The 19464-nt window shown below is 39.3% G+C and overlaps 3 protein-coding genes across 3 annotated transcripts; all 3 read right to left on the bottom strand.

Annotated features, from left to right (window-relative positions):
- Positions 1-2036: 2036 nt before the first annotated feature.
- dynll2a (dynein, light chain, LC8-type 2a) lies at positions 2037-5985 on the bottom strand. The gene is made up of 3 exons (XM_084064283.1): positions 5844-5985; positions 4686-4838; positions 2037-3769 (listed from the first exon to the last, which is right to left on the bottom strand). Exons 2-3 carry the CDS (start codon positions 4815-4817, stop codon positions 3632-3634), a joined length of 270 nt encoding a protein of 89 aa, XP_083920409.1. The 5' UTR covers positions 4818-4838; positions 5844-5985; the 3' UTR covers positions 2037-3631.
- A 1406-nt stretch (positions 5986-7391) lies between these two features.
- srsf1a (serine and arginine rich splicing factor 1a) lies at positions 7392-11056 on the bottom strand. The gene is made up of 5 exons (XM_084064478.1): positions 10626-11056; positions 9216-9409; positions 8841-9013; positions 7931-8655; positions 7392-7548 (listed from the first exon to the last, which is right to left on the bottom strand). The coding sequence occupies exons 1-4, from the start codon at positions 10814-10816 to the stop codon at positions 8455-8457; spliced, it is 759 nt and encodes a 252-aa protein (XP_083920604.1). The 5' UTR covers positions 10817-11056; the 3' UTR covers positions 7392-7548; positions 7931-8454.
- Positions 11057-15023: 3967 nt separating this feature from the next.
- On the bottom strand, positions 15024-17109 carry aldoca (aldolase C, fructose-bisphosphate, a; the record flags this gene model as incomplete). The annotated part of the gene is made up of 8 exons (XM_084065515.1): positions 15024-15116; positions 15245-15444; positions 15548-15722; positions 15811-15894; positions 15994-16154; positions 16260-16314; positions 16509-16716; positions 16994-17109. 8 exons carry the CDS (start codon positions 17107-17109, stop codon positions 15024-15026), a joined length of 1092 nt encoding a protein of 363 aa, XP_083921641.1.
- Between the last annotated feature and the right edge of the window lie 2355 nt (positions 17110-19464).

The raw sequence follows: 19464 nt of genomic DNA, 5'->3' as shown, positions 1-19464 counted from the left end.
ATTTAACATTTGAGTACATACGGATGGAATATGGAATGCAGGTATGTACTCTAATGGTACATATTAATTACTAATAATTGATTGGAGTTGAGTTAAATAAATTTCCCTCAAAACCATTAACATGAAATGCTGTCTTTTAAGATGTAGATTTTTGGGGGGTCATTTCGTTTTTCTTTGAGGACTTCGAGGGCCAGATTGAGATAGTCAAAGGGCCGGGTCCGGCCCCCGGGCCGTCTGTTAAACAAAGCTGTGTGTGATTTCACCATAGAGTTATAACATATATTATAACTCATTATATTTCACCGACACAGACTTGGCAAAGCTAAAGATAACTATCGCAATCACAGCTGAATTTAAAAATGACCAAGTCATTTGGTTATGCAATAGGATCGTTCTCTAAATAAAGTTAAAGCATTATATTCTGTCTCCCTGTCTCTCCAGCTCTTTAATAAACAGAAAATACAATTTTAGGTGCTTTGCAAAATTTAAACCAATCAGGAGAGAATTCATCAGCATTCCAGTATTCCAGTTCCAAATTTGTCTGCTCATTTCTTCGTGTCATCACTTGCAATTTTACATTTTTAGTGTATTCTGTCTGGGTTCTCTATCCCGATTGGAGAAAATTGGTATCCCGACCTCAAAACGCATTTTCTTCATTCTTTAATAAAGAGCTGGAGAGACATGGAGACTCCTTACTGAAAAAACACCTTATAAAAAATAAATGTAATAATTGATTTAACATCACAAAAGCTTAAATATAATATGTTCCCAACCCAGACAATTTACCTAACAGGTACAAAGTTGGGCAAAAGTGTACCCCATTTACAAAATGTGCTGTATCTTTTATTATTCAAGTCTGGGAGTTGAATGACATGAGAAATCACTATTATTTGCCTGCTTGATGCCTGCACTTGACATATCAGTTGCAGGAAAACCATTGTCACTTGTCCTGTATTTACAAGCATTAATTAGATCATTTTAAAGGGTTATAATCCAAGTTACAGTATATGGCTATTACTAATCAATGTCACCCTTTAAATCTACTTAAATATGGGTTAAATGTCTCAGAGAATGGATGTATTTTGTGAAAGGGGTCCGTCCACTCTGTCTAGTCGAAAGAAAATAAATACCTAAACCCCATATAGTATCATGTAACAGCTACATAAGTCTGTATCCAGAAATAATTCATTGGATACTTGTTTCTTTTTTGTCTGCATTCTCAGTAAGGATAAATCTTGGCTCTGCTTATTTTCATCAGGCATTTGCTACCGTTGCTACTACTAACTGTTGTACAGCAGCCTTATGTTAACGGATGATCAAAGTACAGAGAAATACAATGACAACTACTGTAAATCCAGATGGTGCTGAAAGTGAAGTGGGACGGAACTCATTCAACTATGAAAACAGTATTACATTCCAAGTGGCTACAATAAAAGATTTGATCAATTATCACTTGGACCACTAAGCACAGTCAAAACAATTAGGCTACTTCCAAAGTTTATGAAATGATATTGCTATGCTATCCTCAAATCTGTTAATTATGGATCTTGTGTTATTGAAAATAGATCTCCACCTAACATGGACAACACACTAATATCAACCCAAATCTCAACCAGTGTACCGTACATACATGTTCTAGACTTCCCCTCTGATCACAACCCTACTAGCATTCTCATTTATTATTGGTTTATCTGTATCAGCTGGCACAATTCATTATGTCTGAATGGCTGTTTTGCTAAATGCTTACTGTAAACTACTTTCACTTCAAAAAGTATGCCCATGCTCCATTATGATCATACTCTTCAGGCCTATCATTCTACCTATAGTATAGCCATCGCATATGTCACTGGTCCACTGGTTGGACCCCCATTATCCACCTCAAATAGTTGCTCTTGCTTCCTTACTGTATGTGATGACTGCAATCATGGACATAGCAGTATGTCCTGAATATTTAAATATGTTGTACATAATGGAACGGACCCACATTACTAAAGTATACTAAAAATGTACAATTAAATCAAATAAAAGGCCAAAAATGTAATAAGTCACCAATGAAGATTTATTGTTACGGAGTTTACAAGGTTTTGGTTCTGTAGTACCCTACGTCTAATGAAGTGCAATTGTACTCAAGCCAGTTACTGTGAGCAATGAGAGGCACGTATTTTGTGTGAATTAAACAGCAGAGTAATGGTTCCTACATATACAAACGAAGCAGAAATACATGCACAAGGAAACGATACATCAGTTTACAGGAATCCTTCCCTTGAAAATAATGTCAATCCAAGCAAACACAAAAGACATTGTGCATTTCTAGTCCAGCTTGTTGATAATGTTGACGAGACCGAAACCAAAGTGTGCCAGACAGGTCCTTAAAGTCTGCTCAGAAATGATTGGTAACTCTACTTGAAGCTGCAAGTCTTTCTTACATTCCTGGCAGTATATTAATGCAATGCAAAATAAAGGTTTGGGATGTGCGTTTGGACAGTATCATCAGTCACATAAGACACCAAAACCGTCTGAAAGACAGAAGTCTTTGTAGAGTTTTAACTATTGAAGGCTTATAGGTATATTCATGTTCAATCAATAGCAGCCTCTCATTTATCATTTGCATTGATTTTGCAAGGAGATTGTTATTATCGTATTCCATTATTGTGTGATATATTCAATACAAGCAAGATAAAGACAGGTCTTTGTTATAAGGTTAACGTGAAATTGTGGCATTATTGTAAAAATGTTAAACTTAAGGATAATGATCATCATATTGTAGCCATTACAGTTCGTATTGTTAACAAAACATAATTTACTCCACCTGTTCACAGTGACTATTAGAGTGGAGAAAACACCTTTAGTACTTGACATCACCTTCCTGGAAACACTTGTGCTTGCTTACTTGGTGACAGTTGGAGCTTTTGGTAAGTTTTATCCTGATGGAGGTCAAAATGATAAAACATTAACAAAAATGTGCAATCCTGTCAAAATCACAGCATGATTCAGTTATTATGTTATAGTCGTTGTGGTTGTGTACAGGGTAGCTGTAATCCTACTGAAAGCCTGGGGAGGCCATGTAAGAACTTGTGGTCATGTGAAATTACACATTAAAGTCCTCAGTGTTAATTTAACTCTGAGTGTACAAAATGGATCCATACGAGTCAATTTGTAGACTCTCTGTGAAATTAACACTCAATGATTTCACAGTATAGGTGGGAACACAAGGGAAAGGAAGGAATTAGACCTAATAAATCTTGGTATTGTCAAACAGATAATCACAGCTATATCCAACTGATACTCCATTTGAGTCTACCATCTAAATGGACAGGCAATGTCACTTCTGAAGGAAAGCAGATGCACAACAACATTCTCTAGCTTTCCTTTATGATACAATCAAGGGCCACTGTTAAAAATCATTTACAACCTAGGTTTAACATCAAAATAAAAATACTTAAGTTGCTTTCGAATGGCAACTATTGAAGAAAACGTACTGTAACATACATATTAAATACTGTGTAGTCCATGCAATTGCGCACGGCCGATTTGCATCATTATGGTAAGTCATTAACTGCATGGGAGACATCAGCCAACAGTAGATTCCTGTTAAGTTTCAAGGAGGAACTCCACACCTCAGGGGAGCTGCTCAGCCAGACTTGAAGAGCAAGATGGCCACTTGCCCCAAATAGAAGTAAATGAAATGCTTTGTCTCATGGGTAACATAGCTGCCGAAGTTTCTTCCAACAATGCAATGCCATGTAGGGTTATACTTCTTGTCAAACTCCTGAAAACAAGACCAGAGGAGATCATTTAGTCTGACAATATCACATACAGCTCTGGGACTACTTTGGTAAAGGTTCAAATCCTGCTTCAGCCCTACATAGTGTTGTTTTGGCTTCAGAATTTGGGAAGAGGGTTGTTTTCTATCGATTATGGCTGAGGAGACTCAAAGAGTCTCCATTGAGTCTCCTACCGGAGTCTCCGCTGGTCATCAAATTATTGGCTTAGGAATGAGACAAAAACATCATGAATTCAAGGCTTCATGGGGTGTCTAATTGATAGAATAGAAGATTTTTTTGGGTGAACTACTCCTTTAAAGTAATGCTAGGTAACTTTTTCAATAAAACTAAAGTTAAATTGTATATCTTTTGTGAGTGGCAAATGTTTCACAACACCCACTCCATGAATTTCACCCCCGAAAGCCTTTTATTTATATATTTTCAATTGAACGGGGTCGGGGTTGACGTTCCCGCGATAATGACGTCATCTGGCCGGAAAATGGAAGCGGAAATGCACCGGTTTCCTGTTTGGCCAGGAACTACTGCACCGGTTTCCTGTTTGGCCAGGAACTACCGCGCTAATAACAAAAGGAAACTCACGCTGATTTTAAGAGATTGTATGATTTGAAGAACGAAAAAAAAAAAACAGAAAAAGAAAACACAGCTCACGGTAACTAAAGCTCCACTGGCTAAGAGAAACGATCCACAGATCGTATAAAACAATTAAAAGAACGCTTTTTGAAACACTTCCGTCTTCCGGTGAAAACGAATGGAATTCTGGGTAACGCAGTAATAAACAAACGGCCTGCAGTGACGGTAATGACCACCAAAAATATTTTTTTTTTGAAATTTGCACAGTACAACTTTAAGCTACTAATGTTACTGATGAGCACGTGGCTGCACCGTTCTGTCCACTCTCACCTTCTTGATGTAGGCTGCAATGTCCTTCTCTATGTTGTATTTCTCCATGGCCTGTGTCGCGCAATCCACAGCATCCTGCTGCATGTCCTCAGACATGTCTGCATTCTTGATCACAGCTTTCCTGTCAGTCATGATGATGTCTGCTGAAACGAACTGCAAAGAAAACACTCACTCACTCACACACACGGATTGCACTGGAATGAACACACCGGCGGATTGTACGTAGGTAGCCTATACCAGGGGTTCTTAACCTGTGGGCATGATTTTGGGGGGGTCCCCAGATGACAGTGAAGTGACAATTTAAGGACTTTTAATACCTAATACGCCTTTTAATACCTAAAAAAAAGAGGAAATAAAATGTAAAAATAGCATTACTGCATCTAAAGTAATCGACAAACAATACTATGAAAATCGGTCAAATATTGGCCAAATAATATAAGAAAGAGGCTAAATTTAGAAAATAGCATTTTCACAATATGTAGAACTGAGTCAAACCAAATCGAATGCCTCAACTCCTACAATTCCAAGTGCTTATCGGGATCGGGGTCCCCAGTTCAAAAAAGAATATTTTGGGGGGTCCCCAGTTGAAATATGATTATTTTGGTGGGTCGCAGCCTGAAAAGATTGAGAACCACTGGCCCATACAATCAATGACACCTCAACCAGCCAATTAGGTGAGAAAGAGAAACGCAGGCCAACATCAAGGGACAATGGTCATACGCAGAGAAATTGGTCATTTGGGGAAATAATGGCGACCCGTGCATTTCATTAAAACATTAGCCTATAATTAATAATCTCTCTAAACTTTATTATGCTATAGACGACGAGGCAAGCATGAAGCGGGGCATGGATTGGCTGTGAAACTCAATACAGGTGGAGTTAAATTACTTGGCAAAAAATAACTTTGCGATATAGACAGGTTCTTCTGCATAATCGTTTGACGAACCAGTCTCGTCATTTAAAATGGCCATTAACAATCGAGCATTTGCGCTACAGTCGCTCGGCCTACAGCACGCCCCACACTACTAATAAATTCAATCCCAGATAAATTAAGCTATATTTAATAACAGTTCATTATGAGGGGAGAAGAACTCAAATCAAACTGTAAAGACGCACGGGAATGTGTCGCGTCGGCAGACCTAATAGCATGTCACTCACCCTCTTTGACTCCTTCGGTACTTCCTTTGCAAATTAATATCTCGTATTGTCGACAGTATTATGGATTTGGCTCCGCAATTAATTTCTTCAGATTTACACAATAACTATGTAGGTATGGTATCCTATCCAGTGTGCTAGAAGCCCTCCCCGCCCTCTATCATCCATTGGCTGTGCAGCAGCCTCCCGGGGTGGTGGGAGCGATTTACTGCTGCTCCCATCTGCCTGCATCTTATTTCATCCCACAATGCATCATTGGCAATACATACACCACAGTGGGGCCAAAAGATGAGACCTGTTATAATAACTTCAACTACACTCAACCATCTATTCTAGCCCATTTCGGAACCTGTATACCTTTTTGTGTTTGGGATGATGACGGCAAATACAAAAAAAGGTGTAGGCTACAGCAGTGGTTCTCAAACTTTTTCGCATCAAGGACCCCCAAATTGACACTTATTAGCCTGCGGACCCCCATTTGAAAAATATATGCCAAAGGACCCCCATAAGAGAAGAATTTTACGGCTCTAGCAGTGACTCTCAACCATTTTAATTTCAAGGACCCCCAGTTTGACATGCATTTGGCTACGGACCCCCATTTAATGACATTTCTATCTCTGGGACCCCAATTTATATTGTACAATCAATGTTAAATTTAACTCTGAGAGTGTACAAATGGAACCAAATGGACCAGTTAGGGTCCATTTGGTTCCATTTGTACACTCAGAGTTACAGACCCATATGGGTCCATTTGGTTCCTATCAATCATTTAGCTGGGGACCCCCTAGAACTCCCTCAAGGACCACTTTGAGAACCAATGGGCTACAGGGTTCCGAAAGGGGCTATCAACCATCATGAATCGGTGGTGTGGGAAAATGGAACAAAAACCAACGTTGACATAACGTTATGAGTGTCCTTTAGTGTGTATGAGTGTCTGGTATGGGGCTATTCAATTAATGTCACCCAGGTTGGAAAGATTTGTTAGTTTGACTCAACACTCTTGGAACTGTATTTCATGATTTCCACATATTGAGCCCTGAATTGTATTACAGTTCAAATGTAAGTCAGAGTTAGACATCATTTGACCAGATTTTGATTTATCAGTGGATGTAGAGTCCACATTTAACGATCTACGACCCAAATTGGTATTCATTTAATGCCCATTCCAAATGTCGTCACATTTATACATTTTACCAGATTAGATTGACCAGTGGAGATAGTACAATGGGAGAATATCTAATAGCATTTTAATATTGATTCCATTAGGAATAACATCCTTTCACACATTTGAGTATTCCAATAAAAAAAAACACTGAACTAAAATTGTGTACCGTTTTCAGTATTTTTTATTGAAAATGCTAGGAGAAACATAAGATTAAGCAATGATACAAGCTACACCAAAATGAAACCCCCAAACCATCCCAATTTAATTCCCTCATACCAGGCATCTACGATTCCATCCTTTGATCCAACTTCCTGGTCCTCAGATTCGCTTTCTTGTAAATAAAGCCATATCATTCAAAAATTAAGATAGATAGGCTATTGGAAAAAGTTGCTCTGGGACTCCTAATTAGTTCCAAATCAACTCATTGGATTCCTGGAAAACGGTTCCCGTTCCAAGCATCCATCCTTGCCTATCCCCTCCCTATCGATCCACTCATCCAGCTCCAAGGATTGGGATCCACTGAGCCACTCCTCCAATCAAAACCTTGAAATACCAGGAAGAAAATCAGAGGCAAACCATTAGAATGATGTCAGATTTGGGCCTAATCCAATTTTAATTTTGAGCACTCATGACATACATTGTTTTACAAACTAACCATGAGCACCAAAAATTAGTGAAGCAAAACATTTAACTGGTGACAAGATTAGCTTTTGAAGTAACCCTATCCCACCCCCAACACAAATATCAATCTGGATTCCAATAAAAGTGTTACACAAGTACATTTATGACAAACATCTGGCTTAGGGCTGTTACTTCGGACCCAAGGCAGCATGTAAAAAATGGAAGTTATGACAAGTATTTGTGACATTATGACATGCACCCTAAATCTTATCCAAAACCTCAATGCATGGAATATGAAGCGTACCATAGGACCTGACTCCTCCTCATTTAGATGTCCTATCCTGACCATACAAATGAAATGTGCTCCACAATGGTTTTATTCCAAATCATTCTTTTAATCCTTATCTTCAGATGTCTAAAGGAAGACACAAGGGTAAAATACAGTTAAGCAATGTCCCCCATCCACCCACCCAGTCATCCCATAAACAAAGATAAAATTCCTCAATTTTCGAACACTTGCAAAAACACTGAGTGCAAAAGAGTGCAGCTCAACCTTTTTGCAAACTCAAAACAGCACATTTTGCAAAATTTGCGACAAAAAAACCCGTCAAAACAAAACTGCAGGGACCAAAACAAAGGACAAAGCAGCTGTAAAGGGGAGGAAAGGTAAAAAGGGACACATCTACATACCAAGATCTTCCACAACGACATCAGGACAAGATATTTAAAAAATTAAAATCAACATCTGAAAAACTCAAAGAGGTAAAAACAGGGAGGTATACAGGGAACTCATCAAAAGGGCAACACATCAATGGTTGATAGAAAGATTCAGGAACGGGAGCGAGAGCGGCTATGACGAGGAGAGTAGCGGGGTGATCCTCGCCCCCCCCGGGTACGGGAGTTGCTGCGGCTTCGGCTGGGACTTCGGCTTCGGCTTCTGCTGCGGCTGCCACGGCTACGGGAGCGTGATCTTCCATAACTCGGACTGCGGGGGCCATCTACTTTCACACGAATGTATGCGGTCTCTCCCTGGTAGACACAAGAGAACTTGATATTGAAGAGACCACACCCTCTCTTTGCATCACTGAAAGTGAACACACCAGAGCTGGAAGCAAGGGCCACAACTGCTCCCTATCAACCTATCAACAAAGTACTCACCTTCCAAAAGGCAAAGAAACAATATCCGTGACTAGGAGTCAAATCAGTACACATACCTCATGTGATCGGAATTTGGTGTTGTCCAGCTTTCTAACAGCGTAGGTCATGTCTTCTTTGCGCACAAATTCGACCACCCCGGTTCCATCTCTGAAAACATCAGCATAACACACATCTCCAGCTTCGCGCATGTGATCTTTCAGATCCTGCCAGCTGCCACTTTGGGGTAGCCCTGTAACACAAATCATGAATAATGATTTTCAAACAGGACCACATTTATTCCATGCAAGGAGTCCCAAGAAGCCACATTTCAATATTTAACCGTTTACTACAATTCGATTTACTATTCGATTTTTCTATCAAATTATCCATGGGTGTTTAGTGGGGCACCATTATGGGATGGGAACTAATCAGTCATCTACCTGTGCCCTTACCTGAAACAATGACCCTGTACTCAGAGCGCCTGGATGGGGGCCCATATCTGCCCCTGGGTGCACCGATCCCACCACCACCGGCACCGCCAAAACCTCCTCTCCCGGAACCTCTGCCACTCCGTGGGAACTCCACGCGCAGTCTGTAGCCATCGTAATCATATCCATCGCGTCCATATACGGCATCATCTGCGTCCCTGAAAAAGATTATTTGAATGTCATTCATTGGGTAGACATGGAGACTACGGTTTCAGATTAGCTCACCTGCACACATTATACAGGTATAACCACTAACATGTAAAGTTGTTATGTTAATCCGCCTTACTTGCACACGTGCAGAAAACAGACTTGATAGTTGACTCACCAATGTGATCATAATGATACGAACAGTATGCATTTGCCAAAGGTTTGTTTCAATAATTAAAGTATAACGTTCCAACAACGCCAGGTCTTCCCATTCATTCATTCAAGACGAGAGGCTAGTTGGCTCTGCAGGGCAACAACAACACAAGAGGCTAGGACGCGTTAAAAAAAACAAATACAATACAAACTGGCTGAGGAAGTACGGTATGCATCTTAAAATTGCACAACCACGAGGTTGCAATGCCTTTAAAGCAACGTGGACTTTACACTCAAAAGCGAAACCCCGCGCACCACGTTTCTGTTGTGAGATCACATTCACATCACAATGAGGCGTGTTAGGTCCAGGACATAGTTCTGATCCCTTCACAACATGGCTAAAGGGCTTCGTTTTATTGTTACCAAGTCATGCGATCAAAAACAAAATACTTTAAAATTCCAAGCATTTCATTTTCAAAACAGGCGGGTTGAACTGGTCATATTTTTTCGAGCGAAACAGGTCGCGCGACATTAAAGCATTTCCTGCCCCTAAGTTAGCCGGCTAGATGATAACCGGAAGGCTCACTCCAGCGGTTCTTGTATTTTTTAATTTGTTTTACTGAGGATAAGGTTAGAAATAAGTTTAGGGTTGGGCATAGTTTTACTGAGGCTAAGATTAGGAAAAAGGTTAGGTTTAAGCATAGTTTACTGAAGTAAACTACTAATACTGCATAGTAGTGTATAATAATTGGTCTGTCATTTAATGTCACGAGTACAAACGGACCCCAATTGAAACAAGCCATTGTATTTGAACCGTACTTTCATGTCATTTTTTCTGCAAACTTCTAAATAAACAATTAATCAAGTTACGGTTAGGAATAAGGTTAGAATTGGCACATTTTACCGAAGTTACGTTTAGGAATAGGGTTAGGTTTAGGCATAGTTCATTGAGGTTATGTTTAGGAATACCTGGTGGCGACCGTTCCGAGGTCACCGGATTTGCCCCGGGGCGACTGTGTTTTGGGCGAGTGTTTTGGTATTCGGCTAGCTAGCTACTTAGTGTTAGCTCGTCACCTGGGGTCTTCGAACTCAATGAAAGCGAACGGCGGTCCTCCTCGTCGGTTCTTCAGGTCTATGTCTCGAATCGCACCGTACTTGTAGAACACGTCCTCCACATCCTTGGTGCGGATATCAGGGGGAAGGTTCCCCACGTAGATCCGACAGTCGTTGTTTCCAGCGGGGCCTCGTACTACACCTCCCGACATGGTTCCTCCTGCACACACACTACCTGCTACACGCTGCTGGCTAACCGTTGTGTTGTTCCAATCGTTCCGAGTTATTATCGATGTTCTCGCAGGAAAAAAGGGAAACTACACAAAATAACGGTCACACAAAACGAGACGTTTTGGACCCTCTTACACGCAGGGTTAGAAAAAACACACATACACACACACTGTCTGGACGAGCAGCTGCTGCTGGCTGTGTATTTCATTTAGGAAGCGCTACTCTTCTTCAGTGTTGCCAGTTTTCGCGGGAGAAATAAGCATCCAGGTCTATGAAAACAAGCCTAAAAGAAGCGAGCCCTTCTAAACAATCTTGAAGAAAATATTTTTTGAAACATTTTAACAACACAACTCCTGTATGGCATAACATATTTTCAGATGAGGATACGCAGACAAATCCATGTTAATTTAGGGGTCCTTGACTTGTTTAAACAACATTTGGAAACAAGCCCAAATAAGCAGCTACACTTTAGAAACAAGCCACAAAAAAAAAAACAGCAACCACCAATGTTTACAAGCTACTTTACAGAAAAACATGCCCAAAGCCAAGTATAATAAGCGGACATGGCAACCCTGCTGTCCATCTTCACTGATGCGTTCATGAATCCCGGAAACACGCCGCTCTCTCTCTCTCTCTCTCTCGCGCACACACACACACACACACACACACACACACACACACACACACACACACACACACACACACACACACACACACACACACACACACACACACACACACACACACACACACACACACACACACATCCGCTAAACAAAATAGTCCACTCATTTGATGATGAAAAAAAAATCCCTCATATCATTTCTTATACAGAATTTACAAAGTAAAAAAATAAAACCTAGATACAAAATAAAACATGCACATTTTGGAAACAAGCCCAAAACCGTGTATATTTGATGTTTTCTTGTAATATAATGCTCTTGTAATTTTATTTTCTGGAGGTAGAGGAGGTAGTACCATTTTCCCATTAGATAGCTGACCCCCCCCCCTGTTCTTGTACATATCCCCCCCCCCCTTTTTTTTAATTTATTTTGTTGTACATAGTATTATATGTATGTATATATGTATGTATATATATATATATATATATATATATATATATATATATGTGTATAGATATATATATAGATATATAGATATATATATATTCTTACTGTTTTTTTTATTTTCTTTGTGTAATGATATTCGAACTGTGATGCCACTATATATGCCTATGAATTGAATACCAAGGCCCTCATTGGAAACAAGTCCGCAAGGACTTTTATGAACGGACCTGTTAGACAAAGTATTTTAAATGTAAATGTGTTGTTTTACATTTTTTGCCTAATAAAATATTCAATCAATCAATCAATCTGGTAATGTCTCTGTCACACACCATTTTCATTTCATTTTCAGATTGGCTCACAATTGAATGATTCAATGTTTTCTTACAATGTCTTTCCAGCAGATGGTGGTATAGTATTGTCACTGTGTGTGTGTGTGTGTGTGTGTGTGTGTGTGTGTGTGTGTGTGTGTGTGTGTGTGTGTGTGTGTGTGTGTGTGTGTGTGTGTGTGTGTGTGTGTGTATGTGTGTGTGTGTGTGTGTGTGTGTGTGTGTGTGTGTGTGTGTGTGTGTGTGTTATACATAGTGTGTTACATAGTTATATTATATCTGTATATCTGTATGTATGTATTAACACACACAAGCATGCATGCACATACTGAACAAATATATGTCATGAAACAAGGGGGTGTCTGCAATCGACAACATACAATATAAGTCCTCAATAAACAAAGCGTAGCAAAAGTAAGTACTCATTATGCAGAATGCCCCGTTTCACAAGTTTTCAAATGTGTTGCATCGTGATGCAGTGTGATCTTGTAGATCGGTAATTTTCAAATGGCCGAAATGTATAGGGCTGAAGTGATTAATGTATGTTTTGTAATAATAATCAAAATCTACAAAGTAACTAGTTTTCAAATGACTGTAGTGGAGTAAAAGTATAATATTTGCCTCTGAAATGTAGTGGAGTAGAAGTAAAAGTACTGAAAATTGGAAATACTCCAGTAAAGTAAAAATACCTCAAAATTGTACTTAAGTACACTTGAGTAAATTACCTTAGTTACTTTACACCACTGCTCACCACCTATAAGGCACTGAACAATCTGGGCCCCCCCTACCTCATCGACCTCCTCAAACGTCCCCTCCCGCTCCCTCAGGTCTAGCGACGCCAACCTCCTTGAGGTCCCCAAGTACCGTACCTGGGGTGATAGAGCTTTTGCTGCCCCAACCCTGTGGAATGCACTCCCCAATACTCTCAGAGAGGCCCCCACCTTCCAAACCTTCAAAACTGCTCTCAAAAACCCACCTCTTCAATATGGATTTCCCCATCTAACTCTGCACCCCCCTGTCTCATCTTTCACTGTTTTTTATTGATTTTATTCCTTAGTCTTAGTCTTTCTTCGTGTTTCTTTTTCCTAATGAAGGTGTTCTTCTTTTGTTGTACCATTAAAAAAAAAATCTATGTATTGTTTAGCCTATGCAAGAGTCTCAAAATATTGGACCTGTAATTTGGTTTGGACAGCATGTGTTGAATACATATCTCATACTATCGGATATGGTCCGTGTAACAAACAGCCGACAGTATATAAAGATTGTTGATGAATCTTTCTGCAGACTTTTACACGGGTAACTTTTGCATATCCATTCATTATATAACCACAGCCTGTCATAATGTTCAGAGGGGTCCGGTGCAAATTATGTCTGCATAAAACAAAGGATGAGTTGGAATGTGTAATGTGTGTGTCTTACTGTAGGTGCATGGTGGAAAAATTATCTGAAAGTAAAAGTAGAGCTATCTTACCAGAAAATGTACTTGAGGGCAAACATGTTGCTGGCAGGGAGAGCTGCATCTGCTGGTAACATCTTTCTTTGTAGCAATAATGTACTGACCGCTGGGATGAATATTCTGGCAACATTAAGAGCAGAGCTATTTTCTTTTCTTTCAAAAAATCGATTTAGTTTGCATAGTAAAAAACAGCACATATTTTTGGATTATTTTTATGATTCATGTAGCCTGTCAAAGTAACCACACAAGACAATATCCAATATGGTAATAGGGTATATTGCTATTTAGAACAGTAAAATTAAATCTAATGCAATCCAGATGTTTGTTAAAATATAATATGGGAGTTAACTGATTTTAAGATCATTATCCAAATACCATCAAATAACTTTCAAATAAACCAATCGTAGAATGTATTGTAATCTATGCAATCTTTTGAATCAATTAAAAGAAAATAAGTGCGGGATGAAATCTTGTCTGCAGGTCGTAGTTTGGATAGCTACCATGAATGGATCTATACCCTTGGTACTGCACATTTGGATAACATATTGTGAAATCATGCATCAGTTGCAATAACAGAGCAGAAACTGGTCACACTTTGTTTTAAGATACTTTTTTATTATAATATGTTGATCTACTTTCCTCCAGTGCACAGAAACCATTTACTATGACAACTCTTCATAATATATGATATAAATTAAAACCTAGCCAGACAGCTTTTACTTCAAAGCTGGAAACTTATCTAAGTGGTAGAATATCAGATACACACCCATGCATACAAGTGGGAGGGCACATATTTATATGTGCATGCGCGCGCACACGCATGCACGCACGCACACGCACGCACACACAAACAAACGTCAAACATCCACATAATGGGCAGGTAATTGCATCACAAGAATGGGTTGCAGTCATTACTACTTTTTATTTTATTTTATTTGTTTACTATTGCTAATGTTTTATGGTAGTATTTCTTTTTCACTACACAAGGCAAGTCATTTCTTTAAATTAATTTACCAAATGATGTAGCTTTAATTATCAGTGTCATAAGAGCATGTATTTGGAACAAAGTCAGAGCAACCACTTTTCATTTTATACAGTAACATGCATTAAAGATGCTCAGGCAAAGGCCATTTTCTGATTGTCCTTGTACGCCAAGGCAGCAAAATACACTGTTAACTTTTTTCATGCAATACCTCCACCGGGAGTGTTTGTCAGAGTGGCCTAAATATAGTAAATTAACTTTTGATCTATTCTAATATTCCTCTGTGATGCAGCTTGGTTATGGTGATGACATACTATTTTGATGGTAAGAGCTGAAATGTGGGCATCAACATGCTGCTCAGTATGCATGACTGGACCCATAGACATGCTGGCCAGCCTCACCACTGTCGTTGCCACCAGTGTATTTCCCCTGACAAGCAAGACTGTTCACCTATGAGCAAAAAGATAAGTAAACAAAGAAACTGTAAATAAACAACATAGGTGTATATTCAAATAATTGTTGTTGAGTAAAAATGGAATTGTATGATTACAGTAAAAATAAGAGAAAAGAAAACATGCCTCAGCTCGATAGATGAACTGCTCAGTTGCTGCATTCTCATTTTCTTTATGTCCTCGCCAGGTTCTGAGAGCAGAGGCCTGCAAGGCTCGGCCATAAGAGAATGTTAGAATCCAGGGCGCGACTAGAGGACAGTTATTGAGTGCATTCAGATGGATAGAAGCCTCCTCTTCACTCTGACCCCCTGAGAGAAATGCCACTCCTGTAGGGATACCAAAAAACAACAGGGCATAGCTCAGTTCATGGACATTTATTTAATTTGTGTATTTGCTTGTTTCTTTGACCTGAAGTGTTACTCAGCTTACCTGGGACCGCAGGGGGAACGGTGCGGCGCAAGGCAGTGATAGTTGCCATAGCAACTTCCTCTGGCGTGTATTTGGTGGAACAGCTGTGTCCAGGGGTGACCATGTTGGGTTTGAGCAGAGTACCTTCCAGGTACACATGGTGGTCAGACATGGCCTTGTAGACTGCAGCAAGAACCTGCAATCCCACAGCACATGTATTAAAATGTTGCTTATTGTTCCTACATGCAAGAAGGAACACAGATGTTCTCTTTCTCTCTACCCACCTTCTCAGTAACGTACTGGCCGCGCTTCAGATCATGATCTCCATCAGGCATAATCTCTGGCTCTATGATGGGCACTATGCCATTCTGCATGTCAAATACACAACAATGAACAAAATTAGCATCCTTCCAGTGTTCACAAATGCTGAAATGAATGGAATATATATCAGAGACTAGAGGCCGAACCTGTTGGCAGATACTTGAGTAACGCGCCAGAACATTTGCATTCGCTGCGATGGCCAGTTTAGATGGGTTGGTGTCACTTATTTTGAGCACACAGCGCCACTTTGCAAAGACTGCTCCATCCTTTTTGTACTGTGCACAGCGCTCTGACAGACCATCCAGACCTATAGAAAAAAAGTCTATAAAGCATCTTGCACTGTACAGTATGTTCGTCTGAATGATATCATCAAATAACTCAGGAGGGAAATATCCTTTTCTTTTTACAGTACCCTGAGTAGTGCTTTCTCCACAGGTTCCTGCCAGGGGGACGACACCCTTGTCAACCTGGGAGAAAAATGACAGAACATAAGATCTCATGTAGCCACAACAATAGCAACAAGAGAGCTCCTCATATTTAACGCTGATACATTTTCCACCAGTATCCTTAAGACCTCCTTTAATCTCGCACACTACTAAAGATTTGCACTCTACTGAGTGCACCTATGTAGTTCCTCATGTGGAATGTAAAATGATCACACCTTGACGCCAACCATGATGCCCCTGTCCTTTATCATTTTGACAAAGGGTACACCAGTGTCCGAGTGCTGGTACAGGGTCTCATGGAAGAAGATGACCCCTCCAATGCAGCTGTTGATGCGATCATCTGCACTGAAGAGAATCTGCCTGTACTGTCTGCGGTGTTCTTCAGTGTTCTCCACTCCTACCTGGGCCAGACGTTTAGCCATGCTACCTGTTCCAATAAAATTTAAATGCAAAGCTTAATTTATGCTTTGTCGCATGACAGTTATTTATGAGTGTCCTGTGATGAAGCAGTATGAATTAGGTTTTACAGATGATATACATCCAAGATGTTAATATCAACACAGTGCATTTTGTCTGGACTATTGAAGATGAATTTACAGTAAAGCAATCATTTCAGTACAACAGTTGCATTATGTATAATTCCTAAATGATTATGTCATTATTTAGTATACAGACTACAGAGATCTACATAGGTCCTTACAGACCCACAGACTCATCAGCAGCCAGGATGCCCTTCCCAGGGGATATTATGCGTAGGGCCGCCTCATGAAGGTCTTTCTTCTGTGCTGCAGAGAGCGTAGGAATCTGATGTGTCATCCTGAGAGATGGTCTTACAACCTGAATAGATGTGCAGAATACATTAGCATGCGAAGTAAATAATTGACTGCAAAAGTGGTACAAATTATGAAAATTAAATATGTGAGCAAATTAATTGAAATTCTTAGCATAGCTACCCCACTGTAACTCAAAGTGTATAGTGTTAGTTGAAGGTTAAGTATAGTGACAAAAAAATGACCCGTATTAGACAGTATGTTGTGAACTAGTATTATGTTAAGTGCTGACACTGCTATCCGATCTGCTTCTATATATACGCAATTCTAAAACATGGGGCGATAATACACCATTCATTGAATATGCAGGTAATGTCGATGAAATTAATCTAATGCAGCAAACTCTGTGGCTCTTCCAAGACAACTGTAGCACTAATAGTTCAACAGACCTAAGCAAAATAACACACTTTTCCCCATAGTCAGGGAACGTTTTTCCAGACAATTGTTGATCTTTGTCATCATAATATAATGCTATTATTTATGTGGCAAAAATAAAGTCAATAATATCTCAATTATATATGAATTGACATACTATGTCAATTCACACAAACATTTATTTTTTTACTGTTATTTGATGAAGCATAATAAACCAGTTTGATAATAAATTGTGTCATTAATCTCAAAATCAGAAACAAAAATAAAGTCTTATAGGCCTACTGTTGATACATACTCCAACAAGCCACGTAATGAATAAGCATAAGGGTCTTACCAGATCAAATGTAAAATCAAATGTATCTTGTCCACTGAAGAGAAGAAGACTGATGGAAAGTCTCTCTCTCAGTCCTAGTTTGTATCTCGCCCAACTATGTCACATGTCATGAGCCACTACCCCTGGGCGGAGCTTAAATACCCACTTTAATATGTGGGTGAATACATACTGTACAGTTTGAATAGAATCATACTCTATGAGTTGCCTTTGAGGCTGTACAAGATAAGATTATTTTTTTGATTCAACAAAACTCTTAACAAAGTTGATGTCACTGCAGTGTGCATTTCCAAACATCAAAGATCTCAACATAAACCAATGTATAATGTTGAAGAGTTCATCTAGATACCTTTGTCTATCAAAATGATTCCAAACAGATTGTTTGACGATTGCTGGCCTATTTTGGGGCTCTCTTCATATTCAGGTTTATTGTCAAATGATACATTATATATTCTATTTTAACACTGCATCTAAAGCAACCTTGTTTAATCTTTAAACTGTATGTGCATGCTATTTTTGTTTTAATTAGTTGAAATGTGCCATGGGCAGTTTTAATTCTCTTGATAATTTGGTCTTTGCCCTAAAAATCCACTTGAGTATTTTAGTTTCAGAGCAACTCATGCACTCAATGGCTTTCTTGAGTGTTTAAACTGTACAAAGTATGAGTGAACTGATCCAAAATAGTTCTAACTTGTATGTTTCAGTCAGTGTAAAGGAATTGCACCAATTTTGAATAGAAATAGAAGGTGTCAGTTAAATGACTGACTCTGTTTGGACCAAGAACTTTTAAGATGTTACTGCACAAGACCAACTACGTTACAGGAATGTATGAGCATAATTCTTTACGAGAATAATTAAGCATAATGCTTATATGCTATAATAAAAATTATACACAACATACAAGGGATGACAAAATTGCAATACCAATATGAATTCTTGAGATTTCTGTTTTGTAATGAAAGGTTAAGCTTTACGTCTGTGTGTTGGTAAAAAAAATTGAACCAATGAAAAGTACGAACAAGTGCTTCTGACAAAACCAGCTAACTCCATTGGATCCTCAAACGTTCTGCTAAACCAGCTAACTCCATCATCATCCATCATATTTCCTGAAAAATTAACATTTTGGAGTTAGCTGGTTCCTGCCGGACAGCAGAGAAATACTGAATCGTATGAAAAGTGTTAAGAGCTTGTGACTAAATAATAACTACATTGGATCCATTGGAACAGGTTATTTTTTTAACCATTTTATGAAAAGGCGTCCACCTGACAGCGACGATGTCTTAGGTGCGTTTCAGGGGACTCCTTTATTCACCATTGTGGGTCAGTGTGTCTCTGATACTAGATATGGGTCCCTGGACTGCTACCGTTTGATAGAGCCATAACAGAGCCATAGTGGACCTGTCTAAGACAAGGGCCTGAAGGGGAATTCAATGTCAGGCAGCAGTGGAGCAACAGGAGGAGTCGACACACTCCCATTCGGGAGACACAGCTTTAAATAGAGGGATGACTTGAAGAACTGCACCAATTATATGCCACTGTCCCCACCGGGGCAGTAGTTTTCTTTTTCTTTCTGTTATCTAATTAAAAGCAATTAATGATGATACTTAATCTGGTCCTCAATTTCCGGTCTTATTA

Source organism: Gymnoscopelus microlampas, assembly GCF_963454915.1.
Source record: "Gymnoscopelus microlampas genome assembly, chromosome: 8".
Taxonomy (NCBI): domain Eukaryota; kingdom Metazoa; phylum Chordata; class Actinopteri; order Myctophiformes; family Myctophidae; genus Gymnoscopelus; species Gymnoscopelus microlampas.
Note: the sequence above shows the minus strand (reverse complement) of the source record. Positions and strands in the feature narration are given on the sequence as shown.

Coding starts and splice junctions, on each gene's coding strand:
- dynll2a (XM_084064283.1), bottom strand. CDS start 4,817: ATGACTGACAGGAAAGCTGTGATCAAGAATGCAGACATGTCTGAGGAC. Junction 3,770..4,685: donor TTGCAGCCTACATCAAGAAG/GTGAGAGTGGAC, acceptor TCTTGTTTTCAG/GAGTTTGACAAGAAGTATAA.
- srsf1a (XM_084064478.1), bottom strand. CDS start 10,816: ATGTCGGGAGGTGTAGTACGAGGCCCCGCTGGAAACAACGACTGTCGG. Junction 9,410..10,625: donor ATTGAGTTCGAAGACCCCAG/GTGACGAGCTAA, acceptor AATCTTTTTCAG/GGACGCAGATGATGCCGTAT. Junction 8,656..8,840: donor CCAAATTCCGATCACATGAG/GTATGTGTACTG, acceptor TGTGTCTACCAG/GGAGAGACCGCATACATTCG.